Source organism: Anopheles coluzzii, chromosome 2 (genome assembly GCF_943734685.1).
Source record: "Anopheles coluzzii chromosome 2, AcolN3, whole genome shotgun sequence".
NCBI lineage: Eukaryota > Metazoa > Arthropoda > Insecta > Diptera > Culicidae > Anopheles > Anopheles coluzzii.
Window position 1 is genome coordinate 116,721,947 of NC_064670.1, and position 25,374 is coordinate 116,747,320.

Here is a 25,374-nt window from a genome sequence, read left to right on the forward strand (position 1 = left end):
GGGCATAAAGTTGACTAAGGAATAGTTGGCTAGTTCGAAAGAACAACTCGATTGATTACTTCTGCATTGCGAATACATATCGACTACGATGTAGCTACATACACTAATGAGGAAGGAAGATCGATTGTGAATTATAAACAGCCTATTGGTTGGAGCTGAATTACAATTCCTCAAATAAAATCGGCCAACAAAAAGTCTTCTTCTTCTTCTTCACAAAAAGTCGATGAAACTCATGCGAATATTTCCTACTTCGCAACTTCAACCGTCAACTTGCGTGACCGTCACAGTGTGCAACAGTGCAGGAACGAAAAAACTCGATCGTGGACTGTCAAAATCAGCACTCAACGACGACGACGAGCGCTGCCGGACGGAGGTAGAAGAAACGGTGCAGAAACGAGACGGCAGAAGCAGGCACGAAACGACGGTACCGAACAGAGTGTGCGAGAAATCTTTCACTTTGCCCCGTTGCAGTCCAATCATGGCGGCTTTCGTAGGACGAATTTGTGGATCCGGATTGTTGAGCCCGAAAGGCGGCGCTACCTTGCAGAAGGTCGGTAAATACGTGACATCCTTTACGGGGCAGGTTCACCCGGGAGGGGTAAGCGAGTGCGTGCGTGCGTGCGTGCGTGTGCGCGAGTGGCCGTGTCCTGCGGATTGCCCATACGAATGTCCTAACTCTTGCCCCCCCCATGCGAAAGAGATGTGCCAATCCGACACACAAAGAAGCGGGGGGACCGTGTTTCGAACAGAACCCGTGCAAAACGACACCACCCCCACCTCCATCTCCCCGGGCGCTGTCTCGTGGATTTGTGCCAGGTGGTGGCGGGCGGCGGGTAGCAGCGTAGTGAAGAATCCGATAGTGAGAAAAATGTTGTGTAATCACAGGACGTACTGTGCACGGTGCTACGGATGCGCTGGATCACGGCCGCCTGCTTTTCATCGTCCGACCGACGGTGCGAATGTGTTCAATTGTGAAATTCGGCAGCACACGCAGCGCAAAAACGCAAAAATATTCGCCGTTCGTCAAACGTCACTGCAAAGGGGGTTCGATATGTTTTATGCTGTGCCAACCCCATTTACAAAACTCCGAACCACTTTGTTGATCAATTGCAGCAAGAACACCAAAGTGGATATTTTCCTCTATTCACTTACCGAATAGTTGCACACAGGCAGGTCAAATCTTTTCTCGTTCGACCGTGTAATGCTGCACAGAGGGCAAGAAAAGTGACACGAGCGTGTAGAACACGATTGTTTTTCTTTTTCACTCGCATTATATAATTCTCCTCTTGTTGGGTGAACTAGGGTGGATGGGGTAGAGCGAAGTGGTATTTTATCCGCGCTAAAGAAATATGTATCGAAACTATGCTTTGTGTGGTGGAAGAGATGAATCGATGTATTAAATTTGTATTTTTTTCCTTCCATTCTCTTACGTCAGGTACAAAATTTCTCTACGAGCCGCGCCTGGACCAAGAACCAGAAGGTATGTGGACTGCCCGTTTCGCAACGTCAACACCCTCAACCACCTGCCCAATGCCGCTCGCGTTCATGCCCTTTTGCAATCTTTTTTTTTGTGTGTGTTTAACAGGTTGCCACCGCTGCCGGTGTGCTGGTCGGAGGCGCCGGAGCGCTTCTGTACGCGCTCGAACAATCGGTGTCCGCTTCCGGTACGGAGGTGCACCCACCGGAGCTGCCATGGAACCATAAGGGTATGCTCGACTCGCTCGACCACGCGTCGGTCCGGCGCGGGTACGAGGTGTACAAGCAGGTGTGTGCGGCCTGCCACTCGATGCGCTTCATCGCCTACCGCAATCTGGTCGGCGTGTCGCACACCGAGGCGGAAGCGAAGGCCGAGGCGGAGGAGATCCAGGTGCGCGACGGTCCGGACGAGGCGGGCAACTACTTCATGCGGCCCGGCAAGCTGTCCGACTACTTCCCGAGCCCGTACCCGAACGAGGAAGCGGCCCGCGCCGCCAACAACGGTGCCTATCCGCCCGATCTGAGCTACATTGCGCTCGCACGTCACGGTGGCGAGGACTATTTGTTCGCGCTGCTCACCGGCTACTGCGATGCGCCGGCCGGCGTGGTGCTGCGCGAGGGTCAGTATTACAACCCGTACTTCCCCGGTGGTGCCATCTCGATGGCGCAGGCACTGTACAACGAGGTAAGTCGAGCAGCAGCACCGTCGTGTGGTGGAGAAAGCTAAACAAACCCCCATCCCTTCCTTGTACTTGCAAAACCAGGCCGCTGAATATTCCGACGGTACGCCACCGACTGCCAGCCAGCTGGCGAAGGATGTGTCCACGTTCCTGGTGTGGGCCGCCGAACCTTACCACGACGAGCGCAAGCGCATGGGCATCAAATCGGTCGGCATCATCATGATCCTCGGTGCGCTGTCCTACTACATCAAGCGACACAAGTGGGCCGCGCTCAAGACGCGAAAGATTTCCTTCCACCCAAAGAGCAAGTAAGCGGGACCGCGCTCGGGCCGCACCAACAACAGCAGCAACAGCATAGGTGAGATGTGAGGTGGAGGAAACTGGCCATCAGCTGCCGACCGCGCGAATCGAGACCACTGGACGGGAATCATCGGCATACAAACAACAAAACACACACGCAGAGGAAAAAAGCGCAAAAGAAACGAAGGAAAAACCGGACGCAAAACGGCTCTAGGAGAGACACGCTTTAGAGTAACGCCGGCAACAATTGGCACCTAGGAACACAGTGCACCAGTGGGAATTGGGTGCAAGGATGTACGAGGAGGAGGGTAGCGAAGTGTAGCGGCTGGGAGGGGGGAGGGTCGAATGTAAGGACTTTGTTTTATTAAAGAATAGGATATTAAAATCAATCCTAAGCTACCGATACTCGCCAAATACAGAGAAGGATCCGTCTGGTTACAGCTGCCACCAACCTTACGCAAACAAGAACAGGACACCTCCCTTTCGCCAGCCACTTCTCGCTTCTCCCCGTGTGTGCGTGTGTCACCCCCTTCCATCTGACACCAGCCGCGATCTGTTTACGGATTGCGTGCGCCGCGCAACATCCTTGCAACGGGCTTCTGGTTAGTTTTCTTTTCCTTCCTTTCTTTTCCACATGTATAGTTCAATTATCCTATTGTACGCAGTAACAAACCACTACCCGATATGTGCTACAAGAAATTACCGACACAAACACAAAGCTCTCACGATCGTCTTGTTTCTTTTGTGGGTGAGGTCGATTTCCGGGACGATACGATTCCCTGTCCGAAAGTGGGTGTGTGTGTGTGTGTGATCACCAGGTGGTCACAATTACTGCTCTTGTGAAAGTTAAAGCGTGTCAATTTTAAATTTGTCACACTAGTCCCAATGGCCGCGTGCGCTTGTGTGTGTGTTTCACCCATCGTGGAGCTGGTGGTGCACGATCCTTTCTAAAAGGAGCAAAAACACAAGCGTCCTTGTTGTAGTAGTAGTGGTAGTAGTATGGAGGCATAAGATTTTATTTTATAAAAAATCATCAAAAACTTGGTCGAACGATTCCCGCGGTTTGGCGGCGGATGATGGAAAGTGTGATTAGCAAAACAAACAAAAAATAAAACCGAAACCGTTGTTAATTTAATGCGCTGCCTACTGTGTTTGTGTTTGTGTCGTTATTTTCATTTTACATTAACAATAAAAAGCTTAAAGGAGACAACAATGCAGGACAAAGCAGCCGTTCAGAAAACTGAGCCACGTGTTGTGAAGCTAAGATAAATTTATTTACCTTTTGTTTGTTTTCGGGTTAACATCACATTTTGCTCCTTTCGGCTCCACCGACCTCTACGACATATGTACGACACGGTATGCTGCTTCCTTTTTATCCTTTTTCTCTCTCCCTCTCTTAAAGCGCTCGCGATATTGAAGGTAAGTTTTAATGAAACGGAAAAAAGGTCGTTAGTACTGCAGTACCCGGGAGTGAGCGGGGCCGGTTAGTATCTTGCAAAGAGAGACCCCCGCGGAGGTACCATGACGTGCCCACATGGTAAACCTTCTCCCTTTCTCACGGAAAAGCTGTCGGAAAACGACATTGCCGCCAAACGGAAATGTGCATTTGCAAATTGGATTGGTTTTTTCCTTTACTGCAGATCGATGGTCAATTTGCATACGTTTTTCGGTCCCGTTCCAAAAGCCAGTCGATGAATTGCTATACACCATTACCGATATTTTATCGATGCTCCCTGTGGGTGGTTTTGCATTAGCTTCTAATGGGTAACTGCGATCAGTGTGTGTGTATGTGCGTGAAGTTACTTCACCACTTTGCTTTGTTTTCCTCTGATTCATCCTATGCCATGAGATTGTTGACTCACTTTTTCTTTAGTTATGCATTATTGATTTTTTTTTAATATTTGTTGTTTATCTTCTGGCGTATTAGATTGTTTATTGTTGTTATTATTATTTCCATTTCATTAACTCTTGAAAAAAAAACCGTGTTTGTTATCCTTCCGTGTCTTTTCCCTTTCTGTAGATCATATCCCGTTGTCCTGATCCTGGCTTTGGAATACAGAGCCTACTGTGTTGTGTTCCCTTCTACTGATCTACTGAGCTTTCTTTATCAAAAGCGAATGCGCATTAGTTGCTTGGTCGCATCGGTTAACTAAACCACTCTTCTTTAATTTTGTAGGGACTCTCTACGCAGTATAAAATAGGAATGATCGTTCTCTTAACCAGAACGCTACACAGTTCAACTACCTTTCCTTTCTCTCGCGTTCCAGCGGTGTGTGAGTGCCGATTTTGGACGATAAAAACAATAAGGACGATGAAACAACACATATATGAACCGCAATAGGGGATATTGCGTAAGTCAAATCACTGTGCAAACCCTGTGTAATTATTTAAAGCAAAAAAGAGCTACTGGAAACTGGATTACCCTTTTTACATAGAAGATACACGTGGTGGTTAAGGAAATGGTTTATTTTGCCTTTGCACATACAACATTTGAATCTCGTCATCAAGTTGGCGTTTGCTTATTTCTTTCCTTAACCCCCGCTTGTCTACACAAGGTTGTCTGGTGGCCTTGATCGAAGTAATTTTCTGCAATTTTTTAAGTGCAATAATCGGAACCAATTGCGAAGAAACGAAAAAAAACGTCTTTTGATCCAACTAAGAGCTTCTGCGTTGTTTCCCATCAAAACGCTTCAACGTAACTTTTGTTGATGCGACACAGGTTAACCATGTACACACCTCGGGCTAAAGCGATTGCTTACTTTCTTCTAAAAGCCGCCCTCTCCCGGGTCTGTTGGTAATCACAATTAGGATCTCGATTCAATGTCGAACCGGATTTCGATCCACTAATGACTAACACACCTTTCAAGCAGGTCATTTGATCCCTACCAATAAGATCACACAATCAGCGCGTAAGGGGCAAAGGGAAAGGATTGAAAGGATTTCCTTGCTTGATGATCGGATGAGTAGCGGTCGCTGGTGTGTGATCGCTGGGTGATAGTATCTAGTAGCTGGGGCATCATTCGATATTAAAGAACTGACCACAGCACCGGAGGGAGAGAGAAAGAGAGAGATAAATATAGTGTTACAGGACAGTGGAACGTTAATAATTGATGGTTGTTTGCCTTTCCGAAAAGGAAGTTTATTTCCTCGGTTTCTCTTCAATGTGGTGCTCGCTCTTTGCGGACGAGATATAGGGGTGTTTCGCATTCGTGCTTGCGTGTTTTTTTCTGTTTTTTTGCTACATTTTCACCATTTTTACTGCGTTTTGCTGTTCAGTACAGGGGCGGGGAGGAGGGATAGGGAGAGATGTTACCTATTGTTCAGTTATTATTTGCATTTGCTACCTGTTCGCACTGATCGCTCCCATAAAGCGGTGGTTACGATTCAATTTTCTTTCCCATTTTAGCATGTGACTTTGTCCTGTTTTTAGTATATTTTCCATGCGCATCAACCTCTCGTTATTGGTTTGCTAATAAGTTTTGTTAATATATAGCGATTCACCACATCGGACCTCTGATCTGACCATTCGCATCACACTCCTCACCCTCATCATCATCATCATCATCATCATCATCATCATCAGTGTTGGTTGATTTATAACTTACTGCGATTCTTACTTCTCTTTCAGCTTTTGCATCTTCCTCTTTATTATCTCCTCTCACTGTTACAACTTTCCACTTGCAATAGTTTCGCGCTTTCTTCCCCTCTCACTTGCACCTCACACGTGAGGGACACAGGCAGAGTGAGAGAGAGAGAGAAGAGAGAAATAGTGTTCGGGATTTCGAAGATTTGAATTAAGAGCACTAGAAGCAACTACCCTCTGGAGGCTGTGTTAACTTAAGATTTTCCTTTAGCGTCATAATCCTACGTATTTCTTGTAAAATTGTCTTAATCGTGTAATCACGGTTCCATCTGCTCAGCACTGGAACCATCCTGTGATCGACCTGTAAATTACGGGGTGGGGAATGTAAATGAAAAATGACGTCACGCAGATCATAGTTAGCTGGGTCTTTGTTATATACACTACTTACCACACCATTCTGACTGTTGATGCAGTTGATGTTGATTTTGGAAAGAAATTTCAACGTCGGCGGCTCGTCCGGATAACGCTCGCCGCATTCTATTTTCAGTGAGTACATTCTGTTTTCATATGGAGTCTGGGGAAGAGGGAGGGCCAGGTTTTGTGGTCAGAGACAGTGCAGGACAATTCAATAACCGGTGGAGGTGTTACGCTGCCAGTACTTACCCTGGGTGGGCCAATGATCATGCCAGTCCAGTGAGTAAGGGTCATGTCATCGTCATTCTCGAGACCCCACGATATGGTACCGTCTCCTACGCCCTTCTGTCCTGCTTCGAGCTCTTCAAGTAGGCGAAAGTTTCGTGGAACAACTGCGGAAGGCATAAACACAAAAATGGATCGGTCACGTTTCATTTCAGCAATTATCCGCATAAGGCAAGGATCCTTTATGCAGAGGGAAAACATTCAAACATTCAATCAATGATAAAAACGTAAAAGTTTCAGTTGCGTCAGGTGAGACCAATTAAAGGATCAAGTATAAATAGGAACTCCACCATGTTCATCATGTCGTGAAGTACAAAAAATAAAATAGCAATGAATGAAATTGATTTTTTTTTGTTTGTAGATGAGTGTTAATTACAGCACCACACAAGACTTGTACAACATAATGGTTCAGGCCATCGTTGGTCGTAGCTGTAGTAGCAAGTTAAAAATAATAATGAGATAATTTAATAAAGCACGAGTCTCGCCCGGCTAACAACGGACGACTAATTAAATGGATAATTCTGTACTGTAACGACCAGAAACACTACAACCACAACAACCACAAAAGTAAGGGGGATCGTGCTGGACGGCGAGTAAGCTGACTTTTGAGCGCCTCTGGTTGCAACAACCACCGTTGCATCGTAGTACACACCCGCTACGCCCAAGGCCCCCGAACTTACCAACTCCTGACGAAGCCATCCTCGAGTATGTGTGGTGTGGCGGCGTGGATACGGCTCACAAATTGTCCAGATTCTCTCCTGTTTCTCGTGAGGTTGCTGCAACGATACGGACCCGGGCTAGGAGATTCCAGGCGGATCAGTTTCTGCTCGTCCTAAGCAATTCCGCCAGTCGCTGCTGCTGTACCAAAGGAACGAGCGTGTAGAAAGAGGGAGAGATAGAGAGGGATGGGAAAAAAGCTGGATTAGAGAGCAAATAATGCAAGCATGCATAGATAAGCGTATCATATTTTTCGCGCAAAGGGTGCACAGAATTGCTGCAGCTCAGTTTGTGTACCGAATCGTTACATTGTGGTAGTCGCTTTGCATGATTGCATGACGTATTTCGTGAACTGTCAACCCCTACACCGGACAATCCATTTTTATCACACACAAAAACCATACAAACGATCATACATCCTTCCGGGCCATACCTACTATGATCAACCCGAATGGATTTTTCCAGTGTTTTCTTACTTCGAAAGAAGCATGCTGACACGCAAGTTCAATGAAATGCTTCTCGGCGCAGCTTGTTCGAGCAATTCTTCACAAGTGCTAGCAAGGATGCGGCAAATTGGTGGTGCGCATCTTAATCGTTGCTTTCTCCAAATGAATTAAGCCGCAATTTTCGTTTCGATTTTCAATACCAGCACCAGTGACCGTCATGCAACCGCAAACCAGACAGCAGCGGCATCTGTGCGCGTGTATTGGTTGCCTTCCGCTGGTAAGGTGAAGTTTTGCGTGTTTTCTAGTTGATGAAATTGGGAGCCGCAGCCTATGAAAGGAAAAAAAATGCAAACTGCATCCCATCGAGACGTATAGGAGCCGGGCTGGGGGCCAACACATTTTCGTGTCACTTGGAAACGTTTGCTGAAAAATAGCCAGTCCAAACGGTTGGAGTGTTCAGGTGTCTAAGGAAAGACACGGGACTGCAAAGACGGGGGAGAAAGAGGAACGCACTGGGTAAAAAAGGAAACGTCATCGGCGAGTCGCGGAACAGCGCACGCACTCCGAAAAAAACACGATATATGAAAAAAGAGACCGTTTCACCACATCATAGATCCATTTTCTATCTAATCCTCTTCAAATTCGTACTGTTTGTTGGATTCGTAGCTAACGGGAAGAGCCCGTCGTTTTGCTACCCACCATTCGTTCCGGATGATCGAACGACGGCACAGTAATTACTCACGGACACGGACTATTTGTGACTGTTGGCCTCACACACTGCCCACCACATCCTCCTCGCTGATTTGAGGAAATGTGAATGTTTTGAAAAGTCTTGCATCTAACCTCACTGTCGTCGTCGGCGACTACGATCGAACGCGGAGCGCACGTACGTAAAGCGACAGCTCTCACCGGATGATGACGACCAGCAGCCACAGCAGTAGCAGAAAGAAAAAATAATAAGACACCCTTAAAAACACACCCTCAGACAAACAGCTCGCTAGCACGGGTATGGCAGAATTTTGCTTCAACTAAACTTTCTTCGCATTCGCGTTACGTTCCGTTGCGGCAATACCGATATATCGACCCTTTCATCACGGGGGTCGTCCGCACCACGGTCACCTGGAAACTTCGCGTACTAAACACACTTCTCTACTTCTGCTGCTGCTGCGCTCCCTTTTTTCCCGTGCGATGTAGAATCGGCACCACCAGCCAACAAAAAAAAAGCCGTCTAATCCTTACGCCCCCGGGAATGGCCGGCGGATGGCTCCGGGTGGCAATATGTGCTGTGCAGTGAGAGTTACGGTTATTACTTTCGGGGCTTACTTTTCTTGGCTCGCGCAGTACGACGAGATTTCGAAGACCAATTTTGATAGCGAAACGAAGTTAGCCGCAGACCAGCCAGAAAATTGAAATGTAGCGAACGGTCGCACTGGTATTGGTTCCACCGAAAGGTACCTACACACATGCAACCCGCAAGCGGATTGATTGTTACTGACTGAACTGACTGTTCAAGAAAATTATACCAGGGGAAGATACGGTCAAGCAAGGTATTGTCGAGTTTTGGGACGTTTTTAAGTTTTAATTGACAGTTATGTCGACATAATGCAGCGTTTAAAACGTGGTGGCTTGAAGCAATGGTTTTGGTTATAAAAATTCGAATTGATATCACTAGAGGTATGATTTATCACCATATTCTATCTGTGTTTTATCGCTTTTGCCATTAAAACATGTTTCCATTTGAATCGCTCTTCGAACACGAAGCATATCATTTTATTGCTCCTCCTCATCAAATCGGAAGTATACATTGCTCAACACGGGATTAAACTTCACCGACCACGGAATTGTTCCCTTCCGGTTTGGGGTTTTCCGTAGCAGATGCACGCCTTGTCGCCAGTTTGTGTTCCACCTGGTAGGCTCATCGGACGATTCCTCAACCGGAACTAGCGGCCCACTCGATATGGTAGTTTTCGGGCTGTGACTTCCGTCCAGATGCCAATCGATCCATATTGCTATCCCGTTCAAACGCTCCGGCTCCGATACGCACAACTCGCCGCGCTCCAGTTTAGACTGTTCGAAGTCCTTCACAAAGTTGATCTCGATCAGGCGAGTCGTTCCGGCCAGCGGAAAGGATGGATACTCCCACAGCGGTTGCGCTTCGACGGGTGAGTCCGCAAACGTCGAGTGCTGGTCGATCAGTTGATCCATCAGCGTCAGATCGAACCCTTCGCAGCTGCCGAGCGGAGCGTTTATTTTGTACAGATCCACAAACTCTACCGGCAGTGCGTACAGTGTGCCGGATGCAGGAATCACCGTCACGCTGGCGGGAAGCAACGGCCGAAGGTTCTTCAGCAAATCTCCGTAGTGCAAGTTGTCCCACGGTAAGATCGCGGAAGGAAAGTGTGGTTCCGCAAACACGTGCGTAATGGTTGCCGCTTGCTCCGGTTCCAGCGCATCGGCGGACGGAAGAAACCGAACGTTGGCCACACTGTTATGCTCCACGAACGCTTCCATGCAGCGGCGGGAGATTGCGTTCGGTTCGTACAGCAGCACCTGCTTCACACCCATCCGGGCGGCGGCCAGTCCGAGCAGCGAGCCCTCGCTAAGCACCAACACAACGGAGTCGCTCGAAAACACTCGCTCAAAGTAGTTCAGGTACCGCTTGTTGCGCAGACTATCGTTGAGCTGTCCGATGCGCGACCGGGACTGCGCTATGTGCCATCCGCAAGTGCAGTGCGGTGCAGTGAGCGGCTCTTTGACCGATTGCTCTCCAACGCCAAACCATAGCGAAAACTCATCGTGGTAGGATTGTAGCACAAACTGTTGGCCTCGTTGAAGTGGAATCTTCAGCGGGGGTAAAAAGTATACCGCCTGCATCCAGTGATCACGCCAGGGAATATAGTTTCCCTCCGGCAACCGTCGTTTTGAACCGTTGTCGGAGTGCTTCTTCTTCAGCGCCTCATGCTCGGGATGAGCCCAGTACGGCGCGCAGCTTAGCAACACGTCCCCCTCGCGGTCCATCGTTAGGTCCCACCACATAAATACGGCCTGCGGAAAACCGGCCGTGCGGGCGTGACATACGCTCTGCTCGCACCGATCATTGATCAGCTCTTGGTGTTTGCTCCAGGCAAACTTAAACACGGGAACCGGATCGGTTAGCACGTTAAAGCTACCCGCAGGCAGCTGGCTGAGCTGGATGTCGAATACAGCGCTCGATCCCCGACAGCTCGCCACTTCCGGCGGTACTCGCAGCAGAATATCACCGTCGGCATTCGAGAGCGTCTTCAGCTGCTGCCAGCTAAGGGCCAGCGGACATTCGACCACCTGCGCGTACACGGTAGCCTGGTGCGGTATCGTCAGCACATCCTCCGTCAGCAGATGCTGTAAGGCATGGCGGTAGGTACCGAGGGCGCCTTCGCCGATCAGCTCAGTATCGAACAGTTCCGTCACCAGTACGTTCGCGCGCCGCTCCATATCCTGCCCCGGACCGACCGTCACCTTGGTTGACCGTTTCTTTACCAAGCGTATCCGGTCCTGCATTCCGTTGGCCGCAATGATCCGTTCCGCACAGTCGGCCATCGGGCGGAACGCTTCGCACGCCACTACACTGTCCGCCCCGGCACGGATGGCCATCATCGAGAGTAGCCCACTGCCCGTACCGATGTCCAGCACGTGCGCTTGCTGGCCTGCCGCGTGCAGCCGGGCGATCGTCAGCTGCAGCGCTCGGTCGTATTTCTGATTACGCTCCCAGTCGTGGCACATGTCGGCGAACGCGCTGCGTGCTATCTCTTGCCGCAGATCGAATCCCCCATCCTCCGAAGCGCTGTCCTGGAAGGTGTCCTCCATTTGGTACCGCAATGCACAATTATTTCTGCTCCTGAAACCGTATCGTGCTGCAAACGCAACGTTTTGTTTACATGCAACCCACACATACGCATGCATGTATTCACATGTGTCACAAACACATGTGTCAACTTTAAGATACTCATAGGCAAGGTGTGTACCGTTGACAAATATTGCTTCTCCTTACCTTGGTTGTGGAGTGCAATAAAATAAAAAAAATTATCATGAAATTAATTGGATAGAAATAAACATAAAACGACCAAACGACATAAGAATTAAAACAACTAAACATCATTTTCCATAATATTTTCTGCAAAAAAAAAATTCTTTTCTTCCAGAGCTGAGCTGTCAATTTGGGCAGAATGACATCACCTTCACATCCCGTTCGTTTTGGTTACAATCGTGTCAACCGCAGCCAATGGCGAGAGTGCATATTTGCTGTTCGGATATCATTAAATCTCTGATTAAAATAAGCTTCCCGAACGTCCACTGCCCTGCACTTATCTAAGTTTCCCGATACAGAAGCGGCCCTCTTGACGAGAGTGATATCATTTGTTCAGAACAAAAAGAAACAACAATGTTCAAGTTCGTATAACGGGAATGCTTGCTTAGCGTTTGCAAAGTTCCGGAAATTTGATCGGCGCAAGATATCTTGTTCAGCAGTTTTACAAGCTCATATCGGAAATATGTCTAGCAGCGATCTCACAACGAAGGAAGCCATCGTAAGTAGCAAGCGTGATCGGACGAATAATGTCGCTCTTCGCTTAAGCTTTCCGCAAGCGAAGGAGAGAAAAAATCGCTTGCACGAACATTCATCTATTCCGCAGTGGTGTAAGGATGTAGAGACTAAAATTATCCACAACTTTGTGTGTACTGGCTGGCATACTCTCATTGCATTAACATTCGCATCCACATGTACATCTCATGATCATCAAGTCTGAATGGCGTACGATTCCTTAACCCCCCTCGCTCAATCGTTGTGCTTCGTCGGTTCATTGCGCTCTTTTTTTGAGGTTATTCAAGTTGCTGATGTTGCTCCTTTATCGTTTACCCGGGCAGAATGGCTTTCTTCCCCATCCGGAAGCAACTTGTAGTAAATGCTAATCGGTATGATGGCCGATCCATTAGACCCGTACAGTAGCAGCCTTTTTTTGGCGGTTGGAATCAGTCGATCATCGTGAATTCGCTGCCAGCCCTTCCCATTGCTTGCTCTGGGACCAGTCGAGACGTTTGCGGAACAAACGATGATCCTCGAGGGATTGAGTGCCCGTGCGGCTGGTTGGGTTTGTATGGTAGCGATGGCAACGGTTGGTAAGATAGTGAGGCGGTTAAATAATATTGCTCTTAATGCTCTGGATGATACGCGTGCGTTAATGTAACGTATCGGGCAATCAATGTATTTGAAAACAAATTGTGTGGCAACGATTTTTGACGGTTCGATAAACCAAGCTGCAACGAACGATCTTGTTGCTGCTTCGGCACCTCCCTCTCGGGCACAATAGCGAATAATGACCGTTTTATTTAAGTTGAGCGGCGTCGTCGATTCAACATTAACGATAAAATCAAGGAGCTGGGCACGCTGCTACCGAAAAACATGGAAGGATCGAGCAGCGAGCTGAATGGCAAGGATGGGCGCGTTAACAAGGGCACCATACTGAAAGGGACGGTAGACTACGTTAAGGAGCTCAAGCTGGAGGTCAGCATGCTGCGGCGCAACGACGAGCTCGTGATGGCACTGCGCAATGAGAACGCAATGCTGCAGAAGCGTGTCGCGGTAAGTGTGGCCACATCTTAGCTCTCGCCCAAAGATTGATGATTGAACGGTTAGCACATGTTTTATTTTGATGGAAAAAAATTCCTCACCAATGTACGCTACTGTAATGATAACACTTAATGCGATCATTTCCCAAGCTTTTAGCCATTTTAAACGCACAAGGTAAGGTAGGCAGTTTACGTTCGCTCGCTCTAGGGCGTGTCCGGATCGCTGCGGAATAATGTTCGTGCAAGTATCAAGCATCTGTCGACAATACCCCGAACAGGTGGAAGGCCGATATGATTCTTTTTTAAATTACATTCTCTTTCTCTTTCCATACATGTTTGTTTGCCAACTCCCAATCATCTTTTCCCCAAAATAGTCAAAGGTCGAGCAGCAACTGTCCCCGTCAAAGGATGGTATCATCGGTGTGACGTTCTACATCTTTGTGGACATGTGTGAAAACAATCTGCAGCTCGAAAATCACGCCAATCGTCTGCAGAGCTTGCGCAAGGAGCTAAACTACGTGAAGGAAACGGACTGGCAGTACGATTCGGTGGAAAAGATCCTCGGCCAAAACTGATTGGTGCGGCCTTGGTCTGCCTTTTGAATGCCATTATCCCAATGCAGCCAATTTTCCACGCTTAGCGTATGTTTTATCATTTAAAAAAAAGAAATTCCTTTATAGCACTTGGAAGTGCCGTTTCGTAGTTTTTTAGTGTTTCAGTATTCGGTTGTACAAATTAATGTTGCTTTGAGCTCCTTTGGCGTGTTTTGCTTTTAAACGTAACACAAAACTGGCGACAAAATGTTTCGTCTCACGGCATGGTTTGTGCGTAAGGCGTTCGAGAAATCGTCCGACCAGCAGCTGTCGCTGGCGGAAAGAATAAAACAGTGCGAAGAAAAACTGCAACAGGAAGATGAGGAGAGCAAGGAGATCAAAGCAGAAATTGTCAAACAGGCGATGGAACCAACGGATTGCTTCCAAACGACAGGTAACTATGGCAACCCAAACGCGAGGAAGCGATAATTTAGACTGATTTTTTCTTATGTTCCCTTCCTTTATCACTCCTTCCAGGTACGATAACCGAAGTGAAGGCGGACTATTTCATCATCGACGGAATCTACTTCGTGCCGAGGGCTATGCTTAAAAATACGGAAGCGGCCAAACACGTGGAAGAGAACACCAAGCTTCAGTTTCTTGCCAATCGTAAAACGGATCCGGTGTCGGGTGAAGTTTCCACCAAAGTGGTTAAAGTCCTTTCCGTAGTCGACAACGTCTGGAACCATGGAGGTACGGGTACTGCTGCTGCGGCTGAAGAAGAAGATTGGGTGAGTGAACTGATGCGAAGATTGGCTGCGTAGAGCTGAACATTCTATTGGAACGTTCCCTTATCCTAGACACAACCGGCTGATACAGCTTCCACCGTCACGTACTTCAAGAAGAATCGACGCCGCGAACCAGGCACCGTGATTGGGAAGGACCGTGACATCCTAACCGTGGAAACGGATGCCGGCGATCCGATTAGTGTGAACATCGACAAAACAAGCATGACGTTTGTACCGGCACTCGGCGACTACGTAACGCTCGCCTGCGTGGTACAGATGGATGGCAAGTTTGTCGACTTCAAGGGCGAAGTGCTGGAGGTGGAATCCATTGAACCGAGTCGCATCGTCAACGGTACCGGTGTAATTATCGCCCTGGAGGAGGACGGTGGTGAGATCCGCACTACAACGAACGGAACCGTTATCTTCATGGTGGAAACCCTCACCGATTATCGGCCGGGAAAAGGTGACCGGGTAGAATTTCGAGCAGTAGAAAACAAGCACGTGCGATTGCGCTGCATCAACTTGAAGCTTCTTGCTGCCGGTGTAACGAAAACGCTCGATATAGCCACATCACCATCGCACCAAACGAACGAAACCGGTAGAGGATCGGTTAGGAATGGTTCCGACGAACGGGCTGGCAGCTTGTGGGCGGATAAGCACGGTATCAACATTACCGGTGATTTCGATGTGACCCTGAAGGACGGACAGGATCGGGAGCTGCGTAAGGTTGTGATAAAAAATGAATCCCGGAAGCAGCACAAGATACTGAAGATGTTACCCCCGAGAAGTGAAGCGCCCCAGGTATGTCTAAAGTCGCCGTTCGCACACACGCAGTCGTACCTCTTTCCGGGCGAATCGGTTGAGTATGAGTTTGAGATAACGGGCGCAGGTCTGTTCGGGCGGAATGAGGAAAGCTGCATCTGGTGCTTCGGCGGATCGTTCCGCATCGGTCGCATCTTTCGCATTACGGTAGGGCAGGAGACATCGAATGGGAAGCTTCCGACGATCAACACCATCGGCAGCAATGTTGGTGGCGGATACAATGGGAAGTCGTCATACTGCAAGAAGCAGTTGGCATTGCTAAATATGCGACGTGCCCCGGGGCCGGTCCTGAATGGGCCGCGCATCGGTATGCGGGCGAACTTCATCGCCAATCCAATGCCCTCCTACAACGTGCCGTCGGAGCTGTACGATCTGATCCTGACGTCACCGAGCCGTGCTGAGGTGTGCAATGCGCTCGAGCGCCCGCCCTACTGCTTGAGCGAAGAGCTGTCCCCGAAGAACTACGCCCGCATCAAGAAAACGCTCATCCATCTGGAGGAGATCCGGCTACAGATCGAGTTCCGCAAGCACGACCTCGATCGGGCCCACTTTACGCCCGAGGAAAGCTTTCTCGCGCTGGAGGTAGCGAACATTGCCGAGGCGCGGCCCTCCATCCTGGTGGGTGACTGTGTGCGCGCCACAGCCCCCTGGACGAACGACTCCACCATCTATCAGGGCGTGATACATCGCGTACTGCACAGCCGCGTGCTGATCAAGTTCGACCAAACGTTCCACTCGCGCTACAACGGGGAAAGCTACGCGATACAGTTCACGTTCGGTCGCAGCTCGTTCCGCAAGCAGCATCACGCCATCAAGCGAATGCAGCTGACCCATGGGCTGGAGTATTTGTTCCCGGAGCGGATCAACGTGCAGGAGCCGGTGCTGAATGTGCGGTTGAACGCGCGCGGCGAGTTGGTGCTGGAGGAGAGCATGGAGGGAGATTGTACCAAAGGGCGTGTGTTGCCGTGGTGCAACGCAGCACTGAACCGCTACCAGAAGCAGGCGATCGTGAATGTGTTGCGCGGAGAGGCACGTCCCATGCCGCACATCATCTTCGGACCGCCGGGCACGGGCAAAACGGTCACTATAGTGGAGCTGATCCACCAGCTGATAGCGAATGTGCCGAGCGCGCGGCTCATTGTCGTCACACCGTCGAACAGTGCGGCCTACCTGATTACCGAGCGGCTGGCCCGGGGAGGCGTACTTGAGCCGGGCGATTTTATTCGGCTGGTCGCCATGAGTCAGGTCGAGCGGGAAGCGGTTCCGGAGCATCTGGCGCAGTACTGCGCAACGGTCGATGTGGCCGAAGAGCGTAGCACGTTCGGCGATGTGCTCGTGACCGAGTCAGGGCTGCGGATGAAGTTCCAGGCGAAGCACATTGGACGGCACCGTGTCACGATTAGCACGTGCCTTGGTATCGGTTCCCTGATGATGATGCACTTCGATCCGAACCACTTCACGCACGTCATCGTGGATGAGGCGGGTCAGGGGCTGGAACCGGAGGTACTCATTCCCATCTGCCAGGTAAGCCGGACGGTCGGGTCGGTTACGCTGGTTGGCGATCCGAAGCAGCTCGGCCCGATGGTTCATTTTAACGAGGAACAGACTTGGACCAGCCACCTATCGCTGCTGGAGCGGCTGCTCAGCCTGAGGCTGTACTCGATCGATCGGCAGCGTTTCACAGGCGATACGGCCGGTTACGACCCCCGGCTGGTGACGCTGCTGCGCATCAACTATCGATCGATCCCCAACGTGCTGTCGCTGTACAACGATATGTTCTACGACAGTGCGCTCGAGCCGTACGTGAAGGAGGTCGTCGACGAAGACGTCCAGCTGCTCGTTGCTATTCGGGACATTCTAAAGCTTCCCAAGCCGTCCGACGGCTCGGAGGACACGCGCAAGGGATTCTTCTTCTGTGGGATCGACGGCACGAACAAACAGTCGCCGGACAGCCCGTCCTGGTTTAATTCGGCCGAAGCGTGCATGGTGCACAAGATCGTCGAACGGCTGTACCGCGGGGGACGGTGTGGTCCGGCCGATATCGGCATTATCACACCGTACGTCATGCAGGTGCGCAGCATTCGGCGTACCTTCGATGCGGCCATGCTGGAACCGCCCAAGATTGGCTCGGTGGAAGAATTCCAGGGCCAGGAGCGCAAAGTGATCATCGTGTCGACGGTTCGCTCATCCAGTGCTTATCTCGCACACGATTCCAACACCAAGATTGGCTTTATCTCGGCCCCCAAGCGCATTAACGTAGCTCTGTCTCGCGCGAAAGTGGCGCTGATAGTAATCGGCAATCCGAAGCTGCTGGCCACCGATAAAACGTGGATGCGTGTGCTACAACGAGCGCTGGACGATGGCACTTACTGTGGGTGTACGCTCGGGTCGGCCATTTTGCGAAACGTTTCAACGGCCACGCGGCGTGAGGGCAATAATTTACAGCGCCAGTATGACGACGACGACGACGAAGACGATGAGTATCAGTACTAAAAAGGTAGACGGCAGGTGAACAAACGATGTAACACTATGGTGATTCCAATACGTTTTAAACTCGAGAGAAAAGCAACCAGGAGATTTTGGACAGTGTTAGAATTGAGTTGAATTTTAATTGATCGTACTTTCATTCTACATGTCTCTTTAGTTTAATGTGTTTGGTTCTTTGCTGAAAACCGCAATTTTGTTGTATGTAACATAAGATTTATACTATTGTTAATTTCGATTTGCTTTCAAGAATTTCGCTTCACGCGGTTGATCAGACCAGTTACCCCATTTCCCATGCACTCTTCGCTATCGTATTCCCTAACTGCTGTTCGGTTTTTCTTTAATAGTGCTCATTCTAGCGTGTTGGTTTAGGGACACGCGGAAATACATGAGGAGGAAATTGTTGCAAATATATCCGTAATTTGTGTAATGAACCTAAGCAACAAAGAGCTTACCATCTTCTAAAAGAAATGACACGTTGGACGAAATAAATAGTGGCAATCCTGTAGAGATTTAATCATCGGATCGTTTTCTCTTGATGAAACTTACATCAGTTCCAAAAATGACCTAACTTTGACCAATACACACGAACTTATTCCGCTAATTTGCTGGAAAGAAATCAAAAACAACCCCAAAAAACACGAGCTTCTGGATGTTATGCGAAAAGCGATTCGTCGCTTCTTCTGTTATGGCCGTCTTGAATTGCTTCATCGTTTGATTGCATTTGGTTTACTGCAACACCTTACTCCTTGTGTGCCTTCTATTTCGTCTTTAAACTGTAATGCCGCTCCAGGGGCTCGCAGATCGAAACTGAGTGTATGTGGCCCCTCCCTTCTGCAGGTGTAAATGTTGAACCTTATGTGTGTGTGTGTGTGTGGTGTAGCGTAGCCAACAGTTCATCTGCTTTCGAGATCTGCATAGCTCTTCTGTTGTAAATTTTGAAAAAGCCGCACGCTTCTGCTCCTACCCTCGCCACACAGACAGCAATAAATACTTCCGTTTCCTGTTTGCGCGTCGCGTTCTACACGCATTCACAATCAGCATTCGTTTCTATTCTATAAAAATAATACATAACTCTGCATTAGTAATATTAAAAAAAAGGAAAAACCCAGTTTGCCAGTCTCTCTACCAGTAGTGGAGCATAAAGAATCTCTCTCATTTTTTTGGTTTAAAACCTTCTACAGTGTGTTGTTTTACGATTCGTTAATCACGTTTCTTTTGCAAACAAATATCATAACGATGCACACAGCACATCAAACACCCCCGGATCCTGCCCTCTGTAATTGGAAGCCGGTTGCTGATTAATAGAGCAGTACTCTAAATTAATTGGAGAAAGCTTTCTTCCCTTTCTATTACACTGTGCAACTTCCGTGTAATCCGGATGGTATGCTACAAACAGAAAAAAAAAAACAATCGTTCGATTTCACTTTGTGCCTTTAGCTGCGGCTTATGCCGGTATGCGGTATTAGATTATGAGTGTGCTCTTTAGGTATATGCGTTTGTGTTCACTTTTGATATATAATAATATACACTCATTCCTACTTATATATATACAACATCTCATTTACTGGGAGGTTTGCTCTATTGTATTACCTACGTTAGTTAGGCTTTGAGGCGGGTTGAATCACCTTTTGTAGATTCTCTCGCTAAGTTAAATTTATCTCTTCCTCCTTTTCTTTTTGGTTCCAAACAAAGGTGTATTAATGCGCAAAAGAATTATAAAATATCAAATTAATTCAACACAAACGTGACCTACTCTCTCGCTATGCACTCTTTGGAAATTCCGACTGTCTTCTTGCGTACAAAAGGACACGTAATGCTTCTTCCTTGACTCACTCTCTCTCTCTCTCTCTCTCTCTCTCTAGTAACGCTAACGCTCTGACCCATAACACGCCGCAGCGAAAAGAAAGAATCCCATTCTGCAACTTGCTATAAATGCAAATCGGTTCCGTTGCTTGACATCAGGTTCAGGTGCGCAAATGGTGCGCATTGTGCTGGACGACGCCGCACCTCTCAGCAATAACTGCCTACATAGCTAATCGATGGGGTTTTGGCGGTGAACTCGGGTAACGATACTGGCCTCCAGTACCACCAGTTGTAAATTACTAAAAGCAGCAAAGAACATAACACAGTCGATTAAACAGAAAGGCTTAAAGGCACGAATACTCGCCGAGGAAGCAAACAGTGCAATACATACGTCCATAGTACGGTGGCAATCGCACGGAAAGTGTCCGGCAGCGGTGCCTACACTCTTGCGTCGGCCGCAGCATAAACGTCCTGCTGCCACTGCCCTGAATCACGAACATGTTGGCACACTCCGCATCGGGCACACTGTACAGCGGTGCCTGCGGTGTGTCGATTAGCAGGAACCGCTCCAAGCTGACGCCCGTCGCCGGCAGCCGGTTCGGGCGGGGAAACAATCGCCGCAACAGCCGGGCCGGTTCCATCCGATTGCAGCGCCACACGTTGTGGCTTTCGCGCGTCCCCATGGTGGAACCACCGCCCTGCCCACCGGCGGTGCGCTCGCTCACGTTCGCAAACACGCGAAACAGATCGTCCAGATTGTGGATGGCATCGTCGGTCGACTGCACCCGGTACGCGTCCTTGGTGAAGACGGACCGGTGCTGCTCGACCAGCGCCTGCAGGCTGCCGATGTCGATCAGCTCCTTCTGCGTCTTAAAGATGTACGGATAATTGACGGCGGCCGAGGCGACCAGCGACGAGCGCGGCACCTCGTTCGGCACCGAGGTAAAGTCGAGCACGTTGGCCACGTCCGCGCACGGATCACAGTTGAGGTTTTCCACCTGAAAGTACGGATTGGTCAGCAGGCAGCTTTCGTCGTAGTACTCGCTCAGCGCCGGATAGGACGCGATGATCGGTACGGTCGCCTTCCGCCAGAACCGCATCCCCGGGTAGATGAAGCTCTGGATGTTGCGCAGCACCACCGTCGACACCTCGTGCTTGTACGAGAACACGACGAACAGCGTCAGCAGCACGAAGATAAAGTTGATGATCTTCTTCTTCCGCTCGATCACCGTCTTCAGCAGGGTGCGGCTCGTGTGCTTGTCGAAGATGTAGTTGATGATGTTGTTGTTGTGGAAGTAGTGCCGGATCAGGTAGTTGTTGAACTCGGTCTCGCTGATCTGGCCGCGCCGTGCGGCCAGCACCCGCAGGCGGTTCAGATTATCCACGTACTTTCGGATGATCTCATTCTTGTCCCGCAATCCCCCAAAGTTCATGTCCAGCTCGTCACCCATCGAAGAACAGGTCGGGGAAGTACACACGACGCGCGCGCACACACAAACGGCAACGAGAGCACGACACGGGAGGGAAGGGGACCCGTTCCTGGTACGCGAGCACACGCCGCGCAAGACGTGCAATTAGAACGTAATTATTTTGCAGCAGCTGCAAAAGTGCAGCTCTCTTCTTCCGCTCCACCTCACCTAGGGCAGGAAACCTTCGAATGACATTGCCAAAATTTGCCACAGTTCGGAAGCATCACCAATACCACGCACGCACGCACGCTTCCCCTCGGTGAGTGGATTTCTTATTTTTAGAGCCACCACCAGGATGCTGGCAATTGCTGGCCAATGTTGCTTCTCGCCCCGGGAAAGAGTGCAAAACGAAATCTTTTATGCGGGTGAGCACTGTATTGGCCTCATCCTGCCCTGGTCGCTGCTGCCTGGTGTGAATCGATTATAAACAAACACTAAACGCTGTCATGTTTTTGCACCTCTCGCACTACGGCTGTGTGTTCGTCGCAATACGCACGTATGCTGCTATGGGCTGTGTGTGTGTGTGTGTGAGTTGTTTTCACACGAACAAAAAGGGGGGCAAATTTAGCGCCGTTTATGCTGGTTGGTTTTGTTCTCCTCAATGGCAGTGGTTTAAAATGACAGTTATATTTTACGCACGATGTCAATTGGCCAGAAGTTGCACCTTATATCATGATTAATTGTTCATATTTTTCTTGTACTAGGGCTTCCACTGTTAGCATTGAGATTTAATTTTACATATATGGTTCATAAGCTTTATTAAGAAATTGCATATGTTACAACCCTACAAAACATAACGCACCTATTTTGCTGGTTTATCTGCACCACTTTTCGGTGCATTACTTCTCCAACGATTCTTCTTAACCTTTCCTTTCTTCTCTGCACTTTTCACACTTTTTACCGCATTGCCATTCGCGATTGAAGTTCCATTCGCAACGCCAGTGGATAACTTTGCCTTCTTTCGCTTACGTTTTGCTGCTTGCTTTGTCGCCCCACTATCTTCAGTTGTTGGCGGCGTGCCGTTTCCGGTAGACTCTTTACCCGCTACAGCAGGAGCAACATTAAGTTTACGCTTTTTCCTGTCCCCTTTGACCTTTCCATTGGCCGTGGTTTCTGTTCCTACTTCTACTTCAGCCGCACCACCATCGCCATTCGGCTGGTCATCACCAATATTTTCTGCTTTGCGTTTATTCTTCTTCGGCATTCCTTGCATCGCCCTCTGCTCTATCTCTTCGTTGGTCCAGCTTTTTGGCAGAATTTTTAACGTTTTTATTATCTCCGTTGAATACGTAATGTCGACTTGATCTTTCAATTTTGTCAGTAAGTTGACTCTCGTCTGAAAAAGAAGCACAAATAAAGTATTATCACAGCTTCTCAATTTGTCACGTTAATTCTTACTATATTCCCGATCGATATTCCTTTGCGTATTTTGTTGATCACTTCCGTCTCAAGCTCCAGCGCTTCGCGTAAATCGTTCAATACGTTCGCGTATTTGGCGGCAAACTCTTCCTCCAGGGACGGACTAACCTCCATCGTTTCAAGCTCCCTTTTGTTAGCTTCCTTTAAAAGAGCCTGTATAAAAGGAGAACCATTTTAGTGGGTTAATCATTCAGCTGGATCCTGTCACAGTAAATAAGCAGTAAATACAACACTTACATTAAACTTTTTCTTTTCGTCTTCCGCCAGCAACGTAATGGCAGTTCCGCGCAGACCAGCACGCGCCGTACGCCCTATACGGTGAATGTACTTATCGATGTGATTCGGCATATCGTACGAGATGACCACCTCAATGTTTTCGATGTCAATACCGCGGGCCAGCGCATCGGTACAGATGATTCCGTTCACCTTGCCCAAACTGAAGCGGTTCAGCACGCTTTTCCTGGTCGCGGGACTTAGTGACGAGGACCACTCCTCGATTACCATGTCCGTGCCGAACAGACGCTGCAGCACGAACGAAAGCCGATGGGAGGTGTTGATGCCGTTGGTAAATACCAAAAACTTGCGATACCCGTTCTCACGAATGAGCCCGTACAGCGTCAACGGTTTGCTGCGCTGTTCCGTCAAGCAAATGCATTCCTTCAGCTCGGCCGGTATCGTGTACTGGCCGGCAAAGTTGCCCCGCCGTGGTTCCGCTGCTTGCGTGGTAGCGGTGCTTTGCGCCATCATGGTTCGCTCCTGCGGGTCGATCACTGCCGTGAACAGCTTCGGGTGGAATAGTTTGAGCGTTTTCAGCTTCTCGGCGTCCCGCTTGAAGGTGGCGGAAAAGAGCAGCTTGTGCGGTTGCCGGGCCCGATCGAACAGCTCACTCTGGGACAGCAGATCGGCGGTACGGCCAAGCAGATACTCGTCCGACTCGTGCTTGACGTGCTTGTTCAGATGGTACAGCCAATCGTTTTGTATCTGATTCATCACCTTGTCCGCCTCGTCCACGATCAGAAAGCGCAGGTGGCGTAACGTGAACCCTTTGGTCGAGTGTAAATGCTCTATCAGTCGACCGGCCGTCGTCACCACGATGTCGACCTTCGGCATGTACTCGCCATTGCAGTACTTGACGAGCTTTTGCTGCTCCACCTCGAGCTGCATGCCTCTCGAAAGGACGACGGGATGGATGTTCGTACCATCGCACAGCTGGCGGAACACCTGGAACACCTGCTCGGCCAGCTCCTGCACGGGCAGGATGACCAGCGCACGGATTGCGGGCGCAACTCGCTTCAGCAGCAGCTGCACCACCGGCACGGCAAAGGCAAGCGTCTTACCGCTACCGGTCGGCGAAGAGATGCACACATCCCGGGGCCAAAAGGGGGCCGGTTTCTGGTGAGCTTCCAGTATCCAGGGAATGACCTTTTCCTGCACCGGGAACAAACGCTTGAAGCCCATGCTTTTCAGATTGGCTTTGATCCTGTCATCGAGATACGACTGCTGCTTTATCGACGGTCCCTTGGCGGAAAGATCATGCTGAATGATCGTGGGATGAGACAGCCAGGGCGGAAGCACTTCGTCCGTTTGTTTTAGGCGGTGAAGTTTATCGCCGCCCAGCACAATGAAATCGCCCAACTGCTTTGCCCCAGCCGTTTTTTGGACCTTTTCTTCGTTGTCATTATTTGAGGCGGATTCGTCGGCATCCTGTTCCATACCGCTCTGTGTTTCGGTACGTTCTTCATCCGACTGCTCGCCATTCTCTGTTTCGTCGGTAGGAGCACCACCGTTGAGGGTTTCGTCTGAGGATTCATGGGCAACGGTGTTCACTAGCGATTCAGATGATTGATTTGCAGTTTCCTGGAGTTCCACTGCAGTTTGAGGTGTCCTTAAACGCGCTTTCTTTTCTTTACGGGCCTGCAGCTTTTGCAGAATAAGCTCTTCTTGAGCTTTCTCAGCATCCTCGTTGAGTTTGGTCTCATCGTACCTGTGTAGAGGGAGAGTTGAAATGTACACGTTGCACAGCTGTAATGTAAAAGTATACCACAAAACATACCGATTTATGGTAAAAAGTTCCATCGCTGATGCGGGACAGTCCGGTGCACGAACGGGCTCAAGCTCTAATTATCGGGCAACCAACACGTGCGTTTGTTTATTTCGGCATCCCCATACCCAACGAACAAAATCACCTTTTTCCAGGTAGCATTTTGCGCACATCAATCTGTCATCTAATTTGACAACATGACAACTGTCCGGGAACAATTCGTGGTCCTGGCCTCGCAACGAAACACCAAAAGAAACACGTTTTTTTTCATTCTGATACCGATTAATGCGTTGAAGATGCTTTCAGAAAACAAGTCTATTTTACAGGCTGAGTGAAACCAAGTCAATTCCTATCCTAAAACTGGTTACGAACCTACCCCGGTGTGGGGATTGATTCCGAACCTGGTTCCGAGTAAATTTAGAGATAAATTAGGTAAAATTCAGGACTATCGTATACTTTGGCGTAATTCGTGAAAGAGCTGGATAATTTTAATTCTCAGAACTATTTCAA

The 25,374-nt window shown here is 49.1% G+C and overlaps 7 protein-coding genes across 11 annotated transcripts; 3 read left to right on the forward strand and 4 right to left on the reverse strand.

The window, feature by feature from the left end:
- Positions 1–314: 314 nt before the first annotated feature.
- Positions 315–3,591, forward strand: LOC120947404 (cytochrome c1, heme protein, mitochondrial). Its single transcript, XM_040362713.2, has 4 exons — positions 315–550; positions 1,436–1,480; positions 1,586–2,161; positions 2,241–3,591. The coding sequence occupies exons 1-4, from the start codon at positions 479–481 to the stop codon at positions 2,466–2,468; spliced, it is 921 nt and encodes a 306-aa protein (XP_040218647.1). The 5' UTR covers positions 315–478; the 3' UTR covers positions 2,469–3,591.
- Positions 3,592–5,563: 1,972 nt separating this feature from the next.
- Positions 5,564–9,359, reverse strand: LOC120947405 (ubiquitin-conjugating enzyme E2 variant 2). 4 transcript variants are annotated; one of them, XM_040362715.2, is made up of 5 exons: positions 9,225–9,359; positions 7,419–7,596; positions 6,703–6,845; positions 6,488–6,613; positions 5,564–6,400 (listed from the first exon to the last, which is right to left on the reverse strand). In XM_040362715.2, the coding sequence occupies exons 2-5, from the start codon at positions 7,435–7,437 to the stop codon at positions 6,260–6,262; spliced, it is 429 nt and encodes a 142-aa protein (XP_040218649.2). In that variant the 5' UTR covers positions 7,438–7,596; positions 9,225–9,359; the 3' UTR covers positions 5,564–6,259. The 4 variants fall into 4 exon arrangements, with proteins under 4 accessions (XP_040218649.2, XP_040218650.2, XP_040218652.2 ...); XM_040362716.2 differs by having other exon boundaries at positions 7,419–7,593; positions 9,225–9,356; XM_040362718.2 differs by lacking the exon at positions 9,225–9,359 and adding an exon at positions 8,881–9,021 and having other exon boundaries at positions 7,419–7,593.
- Positions 9,360–9,637: 278 nt separating this feature from the next.
- Positions 9,638–11,843, reverse strand: LOC120951881 (protein arginine N-methyltransferase 7). The gene has a single exon (XM_040370872.2). The coding sequence runs from the start codon at positions 11,838–11,840 to the stop codon at positions 9,672–9,674; it is 2,169 nt and encodes a 722-aa protein (XP_040226806.2). The 5' UTR covers positions 11,841–11,843; the 3' UTR covers positions 9,638–9,671.
- Positions 11,844–12,114: 271 nt separating this feature from the next.
- On the forward strand, positions 12,115–14,386 carry LOC120948762 (uncharacterized). Of its 2 annotated transcripts, none has more exons than XM_049605979.1 (2): positions 12,115–12,463; positions 12,801–13,568. In XM_049605979.1, exon 2 carries the CDS (start codon positions 13,336–13,338, stop codon positions 13,534–13,536), a length of 201 nt encoding a protein of 66 aa, XP_049461936.1. In that variant the 5' UTR covers positions 12,115–12,463; positions 12,801–13,335; the 3' UTR covers positions 13,537–13,568. The 2 variants fall into 2 exon arrangements, with proteins under 2 accessions (XP_049461936.1, XP_040221394.1); XM_040365460.2 differs by lacking the exon at positions 12,801–13,568 and adding an exon at positions 13,877–14,386 and having other exon boundaries at positions 12,120–12,463.
- Positions 14,295–18,646, forward strand: LOC120948756 (probable RNA helicase armi). Its single transcript, XM_040365455.2, has 3 exons — positions 14,295–14,489; positions 14,573–14,826; positions 14,896–18,646. Exons 1-3 carry the CDS (start codon positions 14,303–14,305, stop codon positions 18,136–18,138), a joined length of 3,684 nt encoding a protein of 1,227 aa, XP_040221389.2. The 5' UTR covers positions 14,295–14,302; the 3' UTR covers positions 18,139–18,646.
- Positions 18,223–22,027, reverse strand: LOC120948761 (uncharacterized). The gene is made up of 2 exons (XM_040365459.2): positions 20,327–22,027; positions 18,223–20,234 (listed from the first exon to the last, which is right to left on the reverse strand). The coding sequence occupies exons 1-2, from the start codon at positions 21,384–21,386 to the stop codon at positions 20,143–20,145; spliced, it is 1,152 nt and encodes a 383-aa protein (XP_040221393.2). The 5' UTR covers positions 21,387–22,027; the 3' UTR covers positions 18,223–20,142.
- Positions 22,028–22,131: 104 nt separating this feature from the next.
- LOC120948758 (probable ATP-dependent RNA helicase Dbp73D) lies at positions 22,132–25,000 on the reverse strand. The gene is made up of 4 exons (XM_040365457.2): positions 24,877–25,000; positions 23,061–24,807; positions 22,803–22,976; positions 22,132–22,740 (listed from the first exon to the last, which is right to left on the reverse strand). The coding sequence occupies exons 1-4, from the start codon at positions 24,897–24,899 to the stop codon at positions 22,207–22,209; spliced, it is 2,478 nt and encodes an 825-aa protein (XP_040221391.2). The 5' UTR covers positions 24,900–25,000; the 3' UTR covers positions 22,132–22,206.
- Positions 25,001–25,374: the final 374 nt, after the last annotated feature.

Excerpts from the sequence above, each read along its gene's own strand:
- LOC120947404 (XM_040362713.2), top strand. The coding sequence starts at position 479 with ATGGCGGCTTTCGTAGGACGAATTTGTGGATCCGGATTGTTGAGCCCG. Across the intron at positions 1,481-1,585 it reads CCTGGACCAAGAACCAGAAG|GTTGCCACCGCTGCCGGTGT; the intron begins GTATGTGGACTG and ends TGTGTTTAACAG. Across the intron at positions 2,162-2,240 it reads CGCAGGCACTGTACAACGAG|GCCGCTGAATATTCCGACGG; the intron begins GTAAGTCGAGCA and ends TTGCAAAACCAG.
- LOC120947405 (XM_040362715.2), bottom strand. Across the intron at positions 6,614-6,702 it reads TGATCATTGGCCCACCCAGG|ACTCCATATGAAAACAGAAT; the intron begins GTAAGTACTGGC and ends CCTCTTCCCCAG. Across the intron at positions 6,401-6,487 it reads TCAACAGTCAGAATGGTGTG|GTCGATCACAGGATGGTTCC; the intron begins GTAAGTAGTGTA and ends CGTAATTTACAG.
- LOC120951881 (XM_040370872.2), bottom strand. The coding sequence starts at position 11,840 with ATGCATGCGTATGTGTGGGTTGCATGTAAACAAAACGTTGCGTTTGCA.
- LOC120948762 (XM_040365460.2), top strand. The coding sequence starts at position 12,428 with ATGTCTAGCAGCGATCTCACAACGAAGGAAGCCATC. Across the intron at positions 12,464-13,876 it reads TCACAACGAAGGAAGCCATC|TCAAAGGTCGAGCAGCAACT; the intron begins GTAAGTAGCAAG and ends TCCCCAAAATAG.
- LOC120948756 (XM_040365455.2), top strand. The coding sequence starts at position 14,303 with ATGTTTCGTCTCACGGCATGGTTTGTGCGTAAGGCGTTCGAGAAATCG. Across the intron at positions 14,490-14,572 it reads GGATTGCTTCCAAACGACAG|GTACGATAACCGAAGTGAAG; the intron begins GTAACTATGGCA and ends CACTCCTTCCAG. Across the intron at positions 14,827-14,895 it reads CGGCTGAAGAAGAAGATTGG|ACACAACCGGCTGATACAGC; the intron begins GTGAGTGAACTG and ends CCCTTATCCTAG.
- LOC120948761 (XM_040365459.2), bottom strand. The coding sequence starts at position 21,386 with ATGGGTGACGAGCTGGACATGAACTTTGGGGGATTGCGGGACAAGAAT. Across the intron at positions 20,235-20,326 it reads ATTGCCACCGTACTATGGAC|TAATTTACAACTGGTGGTAC; the intron begins GTATGTATTGCA and ends TGCTGCTTTTAG.
- LOC120948758 (XM_040365457.2), bottom strand. The coding sequence starts at position 24,899 with ATGGAACTTTTTACCATAAATCG. Across the intron at positions 22,977-23,060 it reads ACGAAAAGAAAAAGTTTAAT|GCTCTTTTAAAGGAAGCTAA; the intron begins GTAAGTGTTGTA and ends CCTTTTATACAG. Across the intron at positions 22,741-22,802 it reads GAATATCGATCGGGAATATA|ACGAGAGTCAACTTACTGAC; the intron begins GTAAGAATTAAC and ends CTTCTTTTTCAG.